Source organism: Melopsittacus undulatus, chromosome 11 (assembly GCF_012275295.1).
Source record: "Melopsittacus undulatus isolate bMelUnd1 chromosome 11, bMelUnd1.mat.Z, whole genome shotgun sequence".
Classification (NCBI taxonomy): domain Eukaryota; kingdom Metazoa; phylum Chordata; class Aves; order Psittaciformes; family Psittaculidae; genus Melopsittacus; species Melopsittacus undulatus.
The window spans coordinates 20377234-20397126 of NC_047537.1; the positions used below are offsets into that span (position 1 = coordinate 20377234).

A 19893-nucleotide genomic window follows, 5' to 3' on the forward strand; every position below is an offset into this window, starting at 1 on the left:
CTTGAAAAGTCACAAAGTAACGAGCATATTTTAAATGTCAAGCATTTTTCTTTAAGACATCTGGGAATCTCTTCAGTGGCTGGTCACTGGATTGAGTGTGTTTGCACCTATAAGCAGATGCCTTACTGTGTGAGGAAAGGGATTTTGACCAAAATATGTATTTTATGTGGAGCCTTTTAAAATTACTTTTCTTTAATCCTCACATATTTTCCTGGAGAGCTTTGCCCTGGGAGTTTGTTAGTTTCTGCTGGTTTTGTCGAGCACATTCTTGGTATCTGAAGTAAAAGGGTCCACGTCTCTTCAAATTCTTTTGTGTTCCTTCAGAAACACACTCCACAGTTTAGCTCCAAATTATTTACATTCAACACAGATATGAGGACCTCTCGCTTCTGTTGCTGAAAATAATCTGAATAATTTTAAAACAGAGAATGGAAAATGGAAATTACAGTTAGCAAATACTTGAAAGTATCCATTATGAATGATCTGGGGATAGACAAAGAACTTTGTATCATCGCCAACATTTGGTTACAGGGAGGTGAAGATAAGCACCTAGCTCTTCAGTAAGTTCAAATCAGAAGGGCTTCGTTGATACCAAAGGAGTCTCCAATAGACCAGCACTGAGTGCTTTTGGAAAGTGCACCCTTGATCTTTAGAAGACAGAGGAAAAATAGGAAGTTCTGTCTAAGTGAATTACTTTGCAGTGTTTCCTTTTACAAAGGCGCTGGGTCATAATGGTCTTTCTGTTCTCCACTAAATGTTAGACTAAACATGGCTGAACCAAATATGTCGGAGGATCCACAAGCACAAGCTAGGGAAAAACTGTTCCTTTTGCCACTAAATGAAATGATATAGGGCAAGTGTTTGAGACAGATTGTGTGTCTCGTTGTTATTGAAGTCACCAGGACTCACGTCAGTGAGCACAACATTACGTTTCAACATACACCACTCTCCTGCTACGTGACAAATAACTTTTGTTTTATGATATGCTTGTTTTCTAGAATTTGCTGGGAACTCACAACCTAGGCAGAGTTTTTTACGAGCCAATCAAGGATCGACATGGCAATATGCTGATAGTGACTATCAGAGAAGTGGAGAGTCTTTATTCCTTTTTCAATGGCAAATGGATGCAGGTATCCAAACTACAAAGCCAGAGGAAATCCCTCTCAACTCCAGAGGAGCCAACAGCATTAGACATCTTGCTTATAACAATCCAGGTAGTGCTTTGCTTCTCTTACTGTATGTTATTTGCTTTTGTAAAGCCTGCGCCAGAGCCCTGACTTTTGGAAGAGTCTTGTAGAATTTTAGGCCTTAATCCAGTGCCCAATAAAATTAATGGCAAGCCTCCCATTGAAAGCAAAGACATATTACTTCCAGTGGGTCTGGGATCAGATCCTTAATATGTAAAATATCCATGAGATTCTGAAGAAATTACTTCAAAGTCCTAACATAGAATAGTAGTTTCTATCAGTTTCGGGAAACCATGCTATAGAATTCATAGCAAGGGATATAAAAAACTTTAAAATTCTCTGGGATGGTTTTAAGCACCTATACAGACACAATTTCTACACTCCGTAAGATTTTTCCATCCAACCTTGGACACTAAAATCTGGGTTTAAAACCTTACTGTTCTACTCAATAAACTTGTTCTGTGGGGTTCAGAGTTCCTTGGAGCCTGGTATAGCTGCTAAAGAATTCTTTACTGACCATAGCCCTCCTTTAATTTCTGTGTAACGTGCCCATACACTTCACAATTAGGAAAATAAAAGGTAATGATTGATGTTAGAAGTCACTTTGCACAGTTACTTCAGTTACCATCATTGAGAGCCATGAGCTTTCAGCCCTTCAGGAATCAGGGTTATTGGCAAACTCATGTTAAACGGTAATGTTAAATACTAATCCATGTTTTCTGTAGGTAATAACAACCTATGTCTCCCAGAGTGTCAGTAGCCAACCTCTAAAACTCAGTTGCATGGTTACCCAAAATACTACAAGACAAATCACTGTCTTAGTCCCTTCTTTAGCACCCTCGACTAGACAATGACTACTATGGTTAGGTTTGAATTAGAGGCACCTTCTTGGGCAGAGACTGCGTTTTTTGCACCGGAAGCTGAGAGGCAATCAAAATACACATTACCAGCTTTTAGGAACATTAAAACATTTCCAAAAGACAGTAAAACTTACCTGATCGATGTTAGATTTAATGTATTAAAATGTGTTAAAGGTGTAGAAAAAAGTCAATCTGGGCAGAAGTTTTATATTAGGAAACCCAAAATGCAGGCCTGGTCAGATTTCCACAGAGATCCTAGTGGAAAAAATGTTCCCCTGGTGGTTTACACATTCCTATCTAATGCCCACCCTTTCTTCTATTACTTGTTTAATCATCGAATGGGTATTTTGTTCATGAAGTGCTTGTGAAAATGAGGGTCTAATTGCATTGGTCAGAGCCAAGTACAGCGCTGGCAGATAATTTGATGGTTCCAAGAGTAAAGGCATAAGGCCAGGTGTCTTAATCCTCGCCCGCTGCAGAAGCACACATTTCTCAGGATGGCAGCAGACATCACTTTAAGGCTAGTTTGGGGAGACTGCTATACATAGCCTTAAAAGCATCTCCTGGCTTCAGTAAATCCTCCACCATTATTAATTCTTTCTAAGCTCTGTTTGTTGGTAAAGACATTTGTGCAGAAAACACAGCCGTTAATTAAAATTAGCAAACCACCAATGGTGGTGCTCAGTGAGATCTCCCTGTTGACAGCAGGTGACACAGAACAGGCAGGCTGGGACTCTGAAGGGATTTCTTTGGTGCCAGTACTGGCTTCTACAGCTCCCTCTCTCCCACCTTCCCCAAGGGACAGCTTTGTCCCAGTGCTGCTCTACTCCATCTGTGCAGCTACACACCAAATGTGAACCAGGGAACTGCTCTGGCTGCTCCTTTACCAAGTGGTTTTTCAGCAGAATCAATTCCCTGACCCAGCTCACTGCTGAAATGACCAGGCAGGTGTGCAGAGGTGGATGCTATTTAAGCTACTTTAAATACTACCGTTGTAGAAGATTGAAACCTCAGGTTTTAGACCCAATTCCTACATAACATTGAGAGCTTAGAGAACTTGTGTATGACTTTAAGTTGTCCAAGCGCATCCAAACTACCAGAGATTATTTATATGCTCAAACACATGCTTAAATGCTTTGTGAATTGGGAACACTTGAAACAAAAAGATGGCTGTAAAAAATTTGTTGCTTTTTATTCCAAAGACTTCCCCTTATGTGGAAAAAATATGAGATTTTTATGTAGGACTGTTTCTCTTCAAATAGGACATACTCACCTACCACAAACGAAGTCAGCAGCGCCTCCCTCCCGGCTTGTACCTGGGTTACCTTAAACTCTGCAGTTCTGTGGATCAAATCAAAGTGCTTGTGTTGCAGAAGTTGCCCAATGTCCTGTGTCATGTTAAAATCCGAGACAACAGCAATGTCTCCAGGTAAGTGAATACATACATATTTATACAGACATATATTTATACAGATCATTTGTTTCAAGTTTAAAACAACTGATCAAATTTAAATGCTAAGGCAATTTTACCATAGCAAAATTGTAGGTGCCAGCAAAGTCTGGCTCAGGTGTGTACCAGCACTGAGATCACCACTGAACTAAGGTGGACTTGTGTGTTTCCAGCAGTCTGAAAGCCTATCTAGAACACATCCAGATGAGCCCATTGGTCTCTAGGAATAGTATTATGTTGTTCGCTCAAATTCACTCAAATTCTGCACACTGGTAATGATTTTCCATATATCTGCTAGGAAGATCATAGCCTGCATCACAGATTCAGCCTCCAGTGAATTCAATGTCATCCTTTTTCCTGATTTCTCCTGACCATTGGGTGTTGATGGTAGTGATTTTTCTGTGTGTTTCCTTGTGTAATACCTGGTTTCTCTAATCCACAGAAAACATACATCAATTCAAAGCACGTATTAAGACAAATGCTATCAGCCACTGAACTGCTGTGCTCTGGGAAGGCCATTTTTCCCTTTGTCCATTGCTTCCCTTTTCAATTGGCCAAGTGCACTTACTTGTACTGCCTGGTCCTTGCCTAGTGGGCAACATGTTTTATTGGCTACCTTCTGGAGCTTTTTAATCCCTTATCATTTCAGCAACTAGCTGATAAGTTTGCATGAGGAAAGGAACTGGCTGTCTGCATGGACAACAAGGATATCCAGAATGTAGTAGTTAACATTAACATTTTGGAAGGAATATAAAGCCAAGTGCTTCAGAGTTTATACCAATCTCTGACTCTTGAAGTTTAAGATCAGATCTTTATTTAGGAGCAAACTGTACCACATCTATTACTCATCTACTAGTGGGGTTTCCTGTACTTTTCTCTCTTGAATGTTTGGTGCTGGCTGCTTTTCAGGACTGAATACTGGGCAGGGTGCATTAAGGATTTGATCCAGAAAGATTATTCCCATGTTTATCAGGTCTAAAATGGATATATGTCAAGCAAACCAGGAAGTTCTTTGGCTCCAGTGAGTGGAAGAGAGTCTGCCGCAGAAATGAAACTTCCTGCTAATTGTCACTGTTGTCATTTCCAATGCATGCTTCTGAAAGCGTTGTGGTAGATAGGAATGAAGTATGTGAAAAAGAAATCCTGGAGTGAGAAGCCTTGGTGAAATCTTTTAAAGCAGTTGGATTTCCAGGGTTGCAAGGAATGTTCAGCTTGATGTACATGTGCTAGAAAAATCACACGTCTCAAAGTCAGACTGTTAACCACAAACAATCAGGGCTGCACAAGTTTAGAATGTTTTGCTATATGAGGATTAAACTATCAACAGATCCCAAATGCACATACACTGAATTCCTGCTTGTGCACTGAACTTTTGTTGTATTTCTAATTTTAACTTGACTCAACATACAGAGATGAGTGGGAATGGATCCAAACACTTTCTGGCTCAGAATCTGTGGAAAGTATGGATCATACTTCAGACTGCCCTACTCAATTGTTCTTGTATGAGCTCCAGATGGCAGTGAAAGCTCTCCTTAAACAGATCAATCTACCTCTGCATCAGGTATTTTCCTCTGTGGTATTTATCACCTTCTTAAAAACTGATTCTTAAGCATACAACTAAAAGCTACAAACTGTGTGACTTGCAAGCAGGGATTAAATGATATGGTTGCAAGAAAAGAAAAGCAGAGAAGTTCTGTATTCCATTATTCTAAGGGGAAGAGGGTGAGAAGAACATCTTCAATAAACCCATTATTTTCCTGAGTATCTGAATATGCAAGGATTAAGAGACAATATTTAATTAGCTCCTATTTTTTGCATCTGTTAGCATTTGTGCAACTTCAGGCAGGTGCAAAGAGGCATTTTTGCATTAAACTAGTCGTTGTGAGACCCTTTACCCAGCTGGCAAAGAAAAACAGGTATTTTTCCAGGCAAGCAGGGCAATAAACTGTTCTGGAGGCAACAGTGAGAGTGTATGAAAAGCCTGCTGGAGACACAGCATTTTGCTATTCTTTTACACACAGACAAACGTAGCACTCCTAAACCACATCGTTCTAGACCTCCAGATTGCTGTGGGTGAGGAGAGGTATCTGGCTTCTGGCTTTACATTCATGTACAAGAAATTAATATGTGAATAAATAAAGTCAGGGGGGATAATGTATGATGTGAAAGATCCATGAAAAAATAAGCTAAGGAGTTTGTTTCTTGTTTACATGAATTCCATTTTATTTTGGTCTACATGGGTAAAGAGGGCTTAAAGAAGAAGTAAATCATCTTTATATTCACTTCGAGGTCTGTTTGTGCAGCTAGAAAGATGTGGCCTTACAATAAATTAATCTGTGTCTACATTTCTTGATTTTGAAAGGTTTAGGCTTTGCTTTTAAAAAGGAATCCATCAGTGCTGCACCTTCTAGCCTGGGAAGAGCCAAGTAAGACTCAAGTAAATCCAAAATTAAGACAGATGGTGTGCTGCCTTGTGGTCAGTCACTCTAATTCAATAGAGCTCTGTACAGGTCTCTATGAGGGTGTATATTCTTGGAGGTTATAGCTTTTGTGTATCTTTTTTTCCTAACCTAGGAATGTGCAGTATATTCCTTAGGCTGCAGCTCAGCCAAGCATTTAAGCTCATCTATTGTACATGAGAGATAGACATAAACATGACCTTGCAGTGAAACAGTTGTAAATGTTTTGATGGCTCAAGACCAAACTCCTGTGTTAATTAATTCCATTTTTAATTTAACAGATTTCTTTATGTATTTGTATTATTTTGGTGGTAACAGAACAATGGGAAGTGATGCTGGTGCATGCCCAGGGTAAAATGCAGTGCTGCACACAGCAGCTCTACAGCAGCCTCCGGCCAACTCCTGTGTGTGCCATTTTCTCTTGCTGCAGCACTTGTTAAACCTTTTCAGTGCTGTGTTGAGGGAGAGCTGCATATTTCTCTTAACCAACCCTAAATTGAATCTTAAAGGTTTTTAATTGAATCCATTTTCATGTTTTCACATAATTATGCAATCATAATCTTGAAAAGCACATGGCATGTGATCATTTTCTGCCTAATAAGAAACATAAATGTTGTTTTCAGGGGGGCTGTGCCTGTGTGTGTTGTTTTAATGTGGAACATTGCAGCTTTAAATCTTTATTTTATGTAGTGACATGAACCCACATTTAGCCTCCCCCCCCCCAAATATTTATGTTTTATAAAAATTCCGAGCTTGATGTTGTGCAAATTTTCTTTAATGTTTTATATCATTTGGGGTGTTGTTTATATAAGTGCCATGTTGTAATTCTCTCCTATTTCTTCCCCCGCGCGTGTCCCTCTACAGGCTAAGCACTTCCGTCTGTATACACAGGAGGTGTTGGAACTGGGTCACAATGTCTCCTTTCTTCTCCTGCTCCCTGCCTCAGACGACGTCTGCACTGCCCCAGGACAGAATAATCCTTACACCCCACACTCAGGATTTCTTAACCTCCCTCTTCAGATGTTTGAACTCGGTATAGTAGCTTGCTTCACCTAGAAATATTAACCCAGTCTCCTTATAATAAAATCACAAAGTTGTATCTGTTTTCCCCCTTGTCCCAGTGGAGAGTCAATAAATCACATGATGGCTTTGGCAACAACACTACCTATAACTGTGTACAAGTTATAGAGGGAGCAGAGCGGTTAAAGCATATACTGTAGCAATCGTTATTGAAATGCAAAGCATAGAGCAAAGCCCACAGTTATCCAGTATGTGTCTAGAAGCTTATTTGGAAGATGATGTGCTCTATAAAAACAGAACCAAGAAAATTACACACAACACAGCAAGGCTGGAGTGTGAAAGGAGATGCAAAAAAGAATCCCTCTAAATTGTCACAAGAATCATCACTAGTTCTGTAGAGGAAAATTTATGCAGTTTCTGACTGCAGATAGTCTGACTATCTGCAAGGTCTGACTCCCTCACAGCTTTGTGAAAGGTGAGTGGAGTTTCCCATGTGAGGGTCATCATTTTTCCTTCTGATTCCTGGAAAAAGGCAGGAGACAGTCCCATTGCAGTTATGGAAAATGCCAAAGCACTGGACTTGAATCTGTTTCTTTAGGGAGCGCATCCTGCACTGCAGCAGATTCAGCCCTCTTGTTCCACAGCATTGCTGGCTGGGGAAGAATTTCCCAAAACAGAGTTTTCCAGCTGTCTCACAGAAGGCATATGATGCTTTAGCTTCAAGCTCCTCTATTTCTCATTTCTTCTTGTTTGGTCCACAGAGAAAAGAAAGGTTCCACATAAAAACAGCTCATAAAGACTTAATAGTTCTTCTTAGAAAGAATATTGTAAGTATGGGGACTGCTGAGCCTTACACATTAGTCTCCTCTGTTTCCTTCTGGCCTGTAAAACTGGATATCTTTCTTCCCTCTGCCGTGGGGAAGAGAAGAAAGATATAAGCCAAAACTGATGGAGTCAGTACACACACAGCCACTACAGAATAGGTCTCTAGTGACAACTGTGTCCTCACTGGTATCTCTCTCAGGTGCTTATGTGACACCATTACCGTTCTATTTCCTGAATGTCATTGCTAAGTGCAGTTAGAATCACTAACGTAGCAGAACAATGATTAGATGTTAATGGAGGCTCTTATCAACACTGTATTTCTGCAGTCACAATAGATCTGTGACCTACCATCATTCAGCAACACGAATACACAAACAGGAACACACAACAGTGTTCATTCCGCATCAGCCAGGGCACACAAAGTGGTGTCTGTGACAGCTCTGGGGTTTTATGTTGTTTGCAGGAGGACAGATGACAGCTAGCTGAGCTGCCACATAATTACGAGTGGTACAGACCCACAATACATGAGCTGGTGTAGTTTGCCCAGGAAAAGTCAGCCCTTAAAAGAAAACTGATGTAATTGAACTAGAAGAGTTAGTTCAATGCTTTAGGTCGTATGTCCATGGCTCTAATGCCTTAAAGCCAGACTTATCTTCTCAGCACACAGCCCTGAAGCTTACTATTGGACTCTGTATTGCGTGTAACATTTCTTCCAATGAGAGGTGACTGCTGCACTCACTCTGCAAGTTAATGCATGAAGCATACTCATTTCTGGTGAAGTTAATCTCTGTGCTAGAGGCTTTACAGACTATTTAACTCTCATTGTGGGGACAGGAGTCATTCTCACTTCTGGGACATAGTTTGCATCAGGCTGAGAAAGCAATAGACACTGAATGAGGTGATGTGATGCAGATAACCATGCAACAGAGCAATCTCTCAAAAGGCATCCCCGGTGCAAACCTCTCTGTTTAGCAGTTCATGGTGCAGAAAACAGTATGGAAAGTGAATTTTATGTTTGAGTATTTTTATATAAGCAATCACAGATAACATTTCTATATGACATTATATATGTATCCCTGATGTTCTATAAAGTGACTGTGATTCACATCTCAAATATTAGAAGCTTCCATTCCCCATTAGCTGGTGGCTACCAGCTATATAATTGCATAACCACAAAAGACTATGTTGAAGCAACATTTGTTAAAGTAACATTAAAGGGTCTGACTTAAAACCACAAAGGCTAGAAACTTCAGCACTGGAGCTGAAACCGCGGCTGTAATTCACTCAAGAGTCCACCACATATGGCACATATACTGTAAGACCACACACTATTCAGACTAGATCCCTGCAATATCTCAGCATCTTTGAGAAACCAGAAGGTAGAATTCTTTCTTTCACTCTTTTTTGTGAGATTTCTGTGTTCAGCTTAGGCCTTTACTGTTATGCTAATGATGTGTCTGTGAGTGGATTTCTCAGTTTGAAAAAGTCTTCTCAGTTACTCTTATCATGCTGTTTGCATGGGACAGACAGACACATGATACTGTTTTGATTTCTTTATTGATATTTATGATAAGAACAATACATGCAATTTACACTTGAAACACCCTGAAAAATACCTTGCCCCAACCCAGAGAAGTAGCAGCAGCAACCACTGGGCAGTCACTGCTATAACAAGATCATGCTTTGTGCTTGCATTTATTAAAACATCACTGAATGGGGAAGTATTTCTGAGCTCTCCCTCAGCAAATTTCAGTGTCTGTGCAGAGGTTCATAGTGATAACTGCTAAGTCTTGCCTGTGCAATTGCAGGTTCTATAATGGAGCTTTAAGAGGCCAGGAAAACTAACACTTGCGAAGCTCTATGGCACTGGAGCTGTTGTGTTACCTATTTCCTAATTACCTCTTTCAGAGGTAGCTCAGACAGCTCTGTGCCACTCCAAAGTCAAATTACACAAAGCAAGAGGTCACATCTGCACCTTCTGCATGAGAGTTCAGAGCATGATGTGTGCTAACACCTAATGGAGTTTTAATTGTTTCACCCAAAGTGATACCACTGAGATGCTTTTATTGCTGAGCCATTTACATTTCAGTTACTGATTTAAGCCAGCCTAGCCTAAGAGAAAGTTATCACCCTTTGAATTGATACTTTCTGTCTGAAACACTCAATTAAAAAACAAGAGATGAGTTCCATTTTTGAGTTCCATTTTCCAGTCATGTCACTGCCTTCTTGATAAAAGAAATGATGAGCTATAAAAGCCTCAGAAACAGCCTTTCTGATTGAAGCTATCAAGGCTAAGATAGCCTCTGGAGTTGCATACTAAGGACCTGATTATCCCTTCACTTAGATATAAATTAGAAATGGCTCTTTTGAAATCAGTGAAGTTACAGAGTAAACCCAGTGTAAATGAGAGGAGAATTAGAGCCTGTATTATTTATTTCTAGCTTACAGTAACTCATCCAGAGTTAGTAATTATATCTAATAAAGCTTGTGCTCTGAAAGCTAAGGATTTCATATTTCATAACCAGAATAAAACAATGTTTCCTTTGCACTTGGTCTTTTCACAGTTCATTTTTGCTGTTACAAGGAAAAATTTATAAGCCTGTATTGCCGCCTTTCTGCTGTCATAGAGCTGGACTCTCTGAAAACCCAGCAATCCCTAAGGGAAGCAATTTCAGACAGTGAAGTCGCTGCAGCCAAACAAAGACACCAGCAAGTTACAGACTACATACAGGTAATAGTCTGTTTCTGCCTATTCCAAGGAGATTTTAAGGTGGCTTTCTTAAAAATTGCATAGGGCTGTAACTTGAAATCTAAATGGAGAATTATTCACAGACATCATAAAAAGAGCAGTTGTATCAAAAGTGCAATTCTGTTTTTATGAAATTCAAACCCAGAACATGATTTCCTTAGTTGTTGCTTTTATAGAAGGATTTTTATGGGCAAAATCAAATGACAGTTATACTAGACTGTTATAAAGAAATGTGTCAGCCTGCTTGTAAAACTCACTCCCATCTAATGTGAGGTAAGCTAGTACCAGGCTCAGGCATTCATTTGTGTAATGGTTTTTCTCTGTGAACTGAGGACGTTTTTCACCATGAGAAGTTGCCAATTAAAAAATTAAATGAAAACTCAGAGTAGTTTGCTGAGCCAATCTTCATCAACAGTATCACAGTGCTGAGAGCAGCTCTGCACTGAACATCCGGAAGTCTGTCCAGCACCATGCAGTGATACAGCTTCAGTCCTCCAATGCAGAAGGACCACACATGTTATCATTCTTGTCTAATTTGCTGTTCTCTGTATCTTACACTGATTTTCAGCACTATTCCCAGATCAGTGCTTTACCAACTCAACTCAGGGATCTTCCAAGTACACCCCACTGTGCCCCATAGCAAGGCCTGTCCTTTTGCAAACCATTTTGGCAATTCAGAGCTAAAACTCCTATGGACATGGTTGATCTGTCTTTCTGCAACTGAGGTGCAGATAAATTAACAGTTCTGCACTCCTAATATTCAAGCAAACTTCTGTTGGAATAGGGGAAGAGACAACCATTTATCCCATTGATAATATGTTTTTATCCACAGTGATGAAGAAGATGATACTATTCCTCTTTACTCTGAATTCAGACCTCCTTTGCCTTGTCCATTTTGGAACTTTTGGCAACATGCAAGAGGGCAGAGAGGAATGTTCCATTGTACTTTCATTGCTCAAACACCTCCTTCCTTCTCATCTTCTCACATTCAGAAAATCTACCTTTTTCCCAGTGTGCAGGAGAATTTGGCACATTTTTCTCCTTCACATCAGAATTGAGTATATGCACGTTAATATGCATGCACGGTATAGACTGGTCTGTGTTCCTCTTCTCCAAAGTGTCTGAGTCACATATATACGCTGGGAAAATATGGGACAACATCTGAAACTTCAGTGTTTTGTGCTGAATTATTGTGACAGTGTATTAGCCTTGTCAGGTTTCCCCTCAAATGAAAACCAGCTGTATTTCACCTATTGGCAAAAATATCTCAGCCCACCACATACCGCAATCTTCAGTGGTGACCACAAAACCGCAAGAGCATTTGTGTGATCCTAGATCTAAGACAGTGTTGAAGTCACTACACAAACCAAACATTGTAAAGAGCAAGGGAGTCTATATAAATGCAGTTCTGAAAAGGAGTCAGAGGGCAACTGAAAAGTAAAGATTAAAATAAAATAAAAGAGCAGATAAGGTACTTGGAGACTTTACCAGAACATTACACAGCAAGAAACCCGCAGACACTGAAACTGGAACTGAAGTTAAGCTGTGAATTATGCAGTGTAATGCTTCAGACGTTCCTGAATTGTAAAAGAACCACAGTTCATTAAAATGACTGGTCCATTATCCCAGGAGACGCTGCAGAATGGCATCACAGAGAAAAACAACAGGATTTGCATCTTATTAAATCGCATGCACTGTGATTTCTGTTTGGGATTGAGGGAGGATCACAGACAGAGAATATAAAATCTCCAAAATCAAATAGGTGAGATGATTGCTAACTGGCATTCTCTTCATGGAGCAACACTGAAGTCTTTAAATGATGTAGGATTATGAATTAATCCCTGAGCCATTTGCTATTCTTATCAGTGTATATTCTTAGCTCAAATTAACTCAGTGGCGAGGCTTGCACTGACATCATTGGAGTTGGGATTTCACCTTTACATAAAAATGGCCATACTAGGTCAAGACAAAGATCCATCTCTCCAGTGATCCTGTCTCCAACACAGCTCATCAAGAGCTACCCTAGCTAATCTGGCATCCACAGTATCCTTTGGCAATAAATTTCACACCCTGAATGTGCATTTTGTGAAGAAGTATCTTCAGCTACAAATATGTGCTGGAGCCCTCATCTTGCAATATGAGAGTCTGCAGTCTCCTCTTCTCTGGTCCCTTTGTTACTTCTCTATTTGATAATATTAGCTGCACAAAGTACCACTCACTTTTGCCTATCCATTTCCTGACCCAGGGCTCTCATTGTGCATCCCTGCAGAACACAGCTTGCATAACTGCAGAGCAGTTTCCCTTAAACACTGCAATATTAATATGAAGGCTCATTTCTTTAAATGCAAAATCTGTAGGAAGAGAAGTGCAAGGGAAGTTCTAGAAAGGGTACTGCAGCAGAAGGATAATGTCATTTGCTGGTTGCAGCAACATCTGCTCTGTCATCAAACATGTTGAATTGCTTGAAGATGGTAAAAGTATTCCATTATCAGAAGACTCTCAAGATCCACAGTAAACAGCATCTTTTCTCTCTTCATAGATACTTAAAGCTATATCCTGCTATTGATTTAGGCACTTGTCTCTTATTGCCATCAACAGGCATGTGTTAGAACTGTCTTACTGTAGATTTATACTATTAAAATATATGAAGACCAAAATGATGGTAAGGGAGAAACCTGTAGTTTGGCTCATAGCTGTGCTTCTACTCTCCATGAATGTATATTCTTCTATGTGTATGTATATCCTTCTGTTAAAAACTAGGTTTGATAGGAGCACTCTGCTTTGGAACATAATCCTGGGTTTGCAAGAATGCTCAAGAAGTCTTGCTTTCATGACAGTACAGAATGAAATCAACTTTCAACTGTGCCACAAAACTGATCACATTTTTTGCTCCATCAAAAGATCATTTTCATTTTCTTTCCATGTCAGAATTTAGGCCTGAATTCGCACACCCACACCCCAACCCCCTCCCCCCAAGTACAGGTTCTTAATTGAGGTATCTCATTTGAGAGCCAGACTCTGCAGTGGTGAATGAGAACAAGCACCGAACCAAAGGCAGTTCAGATCATCCACATCTGAAGTGTTCTGTCAGGGGATCCTGCTTCTGTCTGTTGGCAGCATCCACGCACCCACTTGGGTAGAATCAATACACAAATTAACTTTGCTTTTTCACCATTTCTTTTCTCTACAGCAAATCGATGAGATCTGGAAGGAAATGAGATGGATCACAGAAGCACTGCAGTATGCAAGATACAAGCAGCCAGCAGCTGGCCTACCCATAAAGAAGTTTGTGGATCTTTCAGAAGAACACTCTCAGAAGAAAATCAGTTCATCCTCTTCACATTTAGATTGTCTTCCTTCACCTCCCCCTTCACCTGAGGCTAGACTCCAGAGAAGAAAAGCTGTGAGTGGTAAGAGAACTCTTCTTTGCTCATCAAACAAAACCCATTAATTCACTTTCACGTCTAACAGTTCCTGTACTGTCTTTTTATAAAAGGAGTCAACTTTTTCCCATACCTGCCAGGGTATTTTAACAATCATTTGCCACTATCTATCCTGAGATCCCTCTACAATCTTTGCAATCAATTTTTAGCTACTCAGAATAATTGCTCAGCATCAGCCAACTCTGTCAACTCACTGTTCCACGTTATTAAATGAACAGGTTGGAAGGGACAAGTGCTGTCACTGACTTTGCTTTGTTTTAATAGAGCAAATTTTAGTGCCAATAGTCCAGTTTAAAAGTCATTTTCACATACCTCAGTGTTGTCAGTGTTCCAGACAAGCACTTTAAAACACTGACTTACACAAGTAAGTACCCACCTCACTGACTGTTGCTCCTTCTCTGAACAGCTGGAAAGCTAAACTCATGAAAGAAATGGATGACAGCAAATAAAGGTGAAGCAAATTAAACAGTAACACCTAATTTGCTAACAGAATAAGGACTTTGGAGAAAAATGTAATCCATCATTCTGCTGAGCTGTCTTCAAGCAATAAGTAAATGGAACAGTAGAAACAAAAGCACCAGATGCTGCATTAAACAACTGCCATGACCATTTTGGTGATAATAATTTGCAGGGTTTTTTCAAACTGGAAGTTTAATACACTAAAGAAAAATGAATGTATGTACTCTGATTAGATTAGGTTGAAAGGAACCCAGAGACAATGGTGCTTTCATTCACTCCATTACACCATGGTGTTCTTTCTCAGCATCTCTCCCTAAGCTGATTTTTCCCTGTATTACAGACCATGAATGCAGAAAAATCCTCAGCTCTGGCACCATGTTAACTAGAGCATTATCTTGTCCTGCATGGGCTGGATTCACTATTGCTGGGGGATTTACGCTCAAAGTGAATAGGCAGCACTGTATAAAATCTACATCTCTTTTCCTTGGATCTAACATAAAACCTGAAGGGCAGTGAAGCATCAACCCACTCTATCCCATATGCCACTATTTATTATGTTATTGATCCTGCTGCAGCCAAAAGACAGCAGTGATTCTAGTGATGGTGTGGTCAACAAATTCACATCTGAATTAAGTGTTCTCTGTTTTGTACTTGAACACTCGTAAAGCACCTGATGGACAAAAGGGTAGTTTTTGTTCATCTGCCTCCAAATGAACCTCTTAGGCACACACACAGTTGCACCTACTCACAGAGGTATAAATGTGGAGTAATTCAACTGACATCTTTAATAAAAACAGAACTTGGATTAGAGTTTTTCTCTCCCAAATCTCCATCTCTACAAAATTTGGTGACAAGAAGATAAAAGATTCTTTCAGAACATAATCCCAATTCACACAAAATACACGTACGTGTTTAGAATTGTAGATCTGACTCTAAACTGAGGAAAAAAAAACCCATAAATTAGAGTTAAGCCTTTTCTCTCCTGTGCTTGTCTTCTTAATCAGTTCTCTTTGCAGATTCCCAGCCCTGCTCAGATGAAGAAGGCTGCTCTGAAGTATTCCTTCCAACTGACAGCGACTATGATTCCAGTGATGCATTAAGCCCCAGAGAATTAGACCTGATTTACTCCTCCTCACAGGACATATCCCAGCAGGCCAGCAGTGGCCTGGGTGGCAGTGCACCTGATGTTCTCCAAGTCCACGACATGAAGCCTTGCCTAACATTGAAAGAAGGCCTGACAGAGTGTAGTGCCTTTGATACTAATGCTGAATGTTGCACAGAGGACACGAGCAATCTAACAGTGTCAGGGCTTACATTGAAAAGCATAGACAAGTCCTCTAGCTCCAAGCAGGCACTGAGCTTTTTAGGGAAAAAAAAGCTAGGAAAACATCAACACTACAACTACTTCAGCCGGCAGCATCGGTGGCTGCGTGTGTACAGTGAGACACAGTCTGGCTCTCTGTCTGAAGGGGTGTATACTCAGCATCTCATGAGACCTTCAGATTTGTCTCAGGAGCCTATCTCCACTGAGCAGTTGAATATTCCCATTGATGGATCTCGGAGCACTTTCTTGCCTCATGCATCCAGCCTTCCAGAAGATGGGAAAGGCAAGTATGAGGAGTCAAGGCAAACTGTCCACCAGATACACGTGGAGCCTTATAAAACATTTCTGGATGAAGACCACAAGTCCTGGGCAGTGAGTACACAGTCTGTAGAACACAGGGATGTGCACAGTGCTATGCAACAGAAAATGAGTCCAGATGACCAGTCGGGTTCTGCTGTCTCAGAAGTCTTCAGCAGCACACTTTAACCTCAGACTTGTGCATTGCTTCCCACTGCTACACAATGAGAGAGTGAGCATCATGCATATAGGGCCATACTTTCAAAACCACTTGGAAAACTCCAGCTCCTGAAATGGCAAATCATGCCACTCAAAAGAATCCTAATCTTTTGACTTCATCACCAGGTTTCTGGTCTTACAGAGGTACCATCTGTCATGATGTAAGCTTTATTATTGGCATCTGCACTTTTGCAGGTAGAGTTGTAGCAGTCACCACAAAACATAACAATTTGGGGCTGTAAATCTAGTAATGATGTTCTACAGTTCTCTTGGTTTCCATGTCTCTCTGAGCATGCAAAAGTTTAAGCATGAGTGGTTCTGGCTGCAAGTTAGCAGAAACTGTAACATCCTTGGTGTCCTCCTGTTAGGACTGTGTCCCAAGCTTGTACTAACCAACTCTCCATCATTTCCTGTAAGTTTTTCTACTTCTTGAATGGATTTAGGCTGCTTATGACTGAAGTGCTAACTGCTCTAGGAACATACTTAATCCAGAGTTTCACTTACAGAGAAATGAGAAGTCTTTCGGTACCTAGAAAATGCAGTCAACACCATCTCTGAGTGCTGTCAGAGCCTGACATAATTATCACTAGGGTTTTTTTCAGCAGCTTAGATTTCAAATTATGTATTATAAAAGTTTAGCAGGTAAATCTTTGGAGTCAAGGGCAGGCAGAATGAGGCCAAGATCTGAAGGAGTAAGATGCAGAGTCTAAGTGAGACTGAAGCTTGGTCTTTTCTTCTGCCCAGAACACAAGAGCTCATTTCTGCATGTTGGCAGCATGCTCATACACCCATTGAAAAGAAATGCTCCTACTTTTATTCCTGAATATTCACTGTAAACTTCAGGGGTACTTGATCACCATGTCTGAAATTGGGATAACTGTAATGATTAGGGAATTTGGGGTACGGTTCGAATGCATTATTTGGGCCACCAATATTGTATCATAAGGAGAGTGGGAGGTGGTGTTTTAGCATGCTGTGTTTGTCTAAAGGCAGATCACACCGAGTCACGATGTTGTCCTTTGCAACCAGAATCAGACCTATAGTACTACAGGAGATGATCTCAAAAATGAAATCTCTATTAATGAGAACCATAACATCTGAGTCACTAAGAAATGAACGAATGTGGAGAGAAACCCCAGCTGTTGCACAAGCTTTAATTTTTCTTAAACAGTTCTTGAAGTTTAATTTTATAGGCCACATTCCTGCTGGTTAAATTCCCTCACTCCATGTTTGCGCAGCCTTCTACCTTTCAATTTTTCAGCCTCCAGGTGGATACATTCTAAGGCCTCCAATAAAGAGATTTGAGTTAAATAGTTGAGTTTACAAGTCCTTGAGGTAAAGGTAAGGATTTGGGCCCATGATCTGTGGTCCTTATTAAAATAGCACTTCCATAACCCCAGTGCTATTAAAATCCCTGTGAACTCAATCCATAAATTCAAAAATAAATGTTATTCACTATTTTATGCTTGGCCAGTATGTGGAAGCCAAGAAGAGTCTTTGCAGTGATACAAGGGCAAAAACTTTCTACAAGGGATTTATATTTGTAACTTCTCTTTTTGGGAGAGGGAAGTTCATTTTTCACCCAAACTATCCATTCATTCCCTGATCCAAAGCTCAGTGAGGATCGAAAGATTTCCATTCACTTCCACAGGGTTTGAATGAGACCCATACTGAAAATTCCTGTGGGTGAGAAGATGCGGGGGGAGCAGAAGTGTCAGTGCCAATTTGCAGCTAGAAGGACATACATTGTATGTTGTATGCCACATGGAGCTGCAGGGGAAAAACCTGACTCGCACACCATAGAACCAAACAGTGATGTTTTACTGTCACTGAAGGCAGTAACAGCTTGTTACATTAGATTATGTTCATTAGCAGAGGGCTTTGCACCAAGGAGAGCCAGACAGTGTAATGCTCATAGTCAGAAGTTAAAATAATTTAGATTGTTTTCTAGGATACAGCACCTAGCCCAGGCTCCCCTAATCTGTTTAGCCTCTAAGCAAAACTGCCATAAAACTGTCTATTAAAGAATAAAAATAACAATATGCTGAGGCCATATGTTTTTGCAGGAAGTGATGAGATAAAACAAGATGTTCCTAAATGAAACCTACCTTGCTTTGCTTCGGCTCTTCAGGGACACTGAGGGCAAGAGGTAGCAAGACCTACAGCAGAACAGGTACACACTGGTGGTTAGGTAAGGATGTAAAAATCTTTGTTACCTACCCCTGCTGCTGGACTTTTCCAGCAGTAGTCATGTATCTAATAATGAGCTGGATTCTTTACTGGTAGAAAGAGCTTGATTTCATCATAATCTGCTCTGCTAAGATGGAATTTGACTCTGAGAATACAAATGCCAGCCACAATGTACCCCATCTTGATTCTAACTTTGTTACATGGAAGTAATGTTTACGTGATGGCCAATGAGGCATGCTTCCTTAATTCTATTAGCTCTAGATTGAGGTTCTTCCACATACTTTAACAGTCAAAGTAGCAACTGATAGTTCTGACTTTAAATACATCTGATTATAAAGCATTGAATTGTCTCTTGTTAGAAATATGCGTTCTTTGTTCAAAATTATTATCCCTTTCTGTTCAGTGGGTGACTGAGCAGAGCAATGCCTTAAAAGAATAGTAATGAACACCCAGAGATAAATAAATAGTAGAAAGTGGTGCCTTTCAAGTACTGTCATAAGACTAATCATAATGCTTCTGCAGTTGTCTTAGGAAGATCACTCACGCATTTCACAAGCAGTCACAACAATTCAGAAGGATCCTGCAAAACACAGAACTGTATTCCCATTCCATAAAGGTGCAAGTGGCTCCTCTGAGTAGAACTTAGAATAAAGGCTCACAGTCAGGAATCAGATTAAAATTAGGAACTCAGATCTTCATTTCAATCACTGGGAATGCTTTCTCCAGGCTGGGCTCGAGTGCCCCTCCAAGGATTCCTGCACACAACTGGGAAATGCTGTGGCTCAGAGCCCCCAGCACACTACAGTTTCATTAGCCAGCAGACAGCTCATTCCAGTGAGGCTGTACCCACTGAAACTCTACCCTAAAATGGGTACTAAGGCTTTGTAAACTTCTGGCCATCTCACTCTTACTCCTATATCCTGCCACAGAACTTTGTCCTGCATTTTCTAGGGAGTGTATTTTCACCTGGGCTGAACTCAGACCCTCCTATCTCTAGGCATGATTTGACAGGCTAGGAAAAAACATACTGCTTTAATATTATGACTCCACAGCAGAAAAAGAATGTGATCATATCTCTCTGTTTAGTGGACTAAAACTTTCCTGTTTCTGCTGGTAGGAAGCGAGTTAGAGGCAAACTGCAAGGGAATTCCTAGCAGCAGCAAGAAGGCAGTCTGCCCATGGACAGTTTGCCTCAAGAAAGCTGTGCCTCGAGCACTGATTTTCCAGGCTTGTATTTCCTCTTTGTTTGCCTTTAGGTGTTAATTGACAATTGGATTTTCCAGACAACAAAAGCACGCACAGGGAAATCTATAATATTTTTAAATATAGATATTAAAGGTGGAGGGGAAAGATGGAATATTTTATCCTGAACATTTAAGTTTAGAGTGTTTTGGAAAGAGATGGTGCATCT

At 40.4% G+C, this 19893-nt stretch overlaps 1 protein-coding gene across 1 annotated transcript in view; it reads left to right on the forward strand.

Annotated features, from left to right (window-relative positions):
• The window catches only part of ANKFN1 (ankyrin repeat and fibronectin type III domain containing 1), a 57063-nt gene extending 40785 nt beyond the window's left edge, over positions 1-16278 (forward strand). The window contains exons 11-17 of the mRNA XM_013128315.3: positions 999-1214; positions 3310-3476; positions 4908-5058; positions 6821-6989; positions 10366-10532; positions 13741-13960; positions 15469-16278. Of these exons, the coding sequence (XP_012983769.2) occupies positions 999-1214; positions 3310-3476; positions 4908-5058; positions 6821-6989; positions 10366-10532; positions 13741-13960; positions 15469-16262 (1884 nt within the window). The 3' untranslated portion in view covers positions 16263-16278. The remainder of the gene's footprint in view (positions 1-998; positions 1215-3309; positions 3477-4907; positions 5059-6820; positions 6990-10365; positions 10533-13740; positions 13961-15468) is intronic.
• Positions 16279-19893: the final 3615 nt, after the last annotated feature.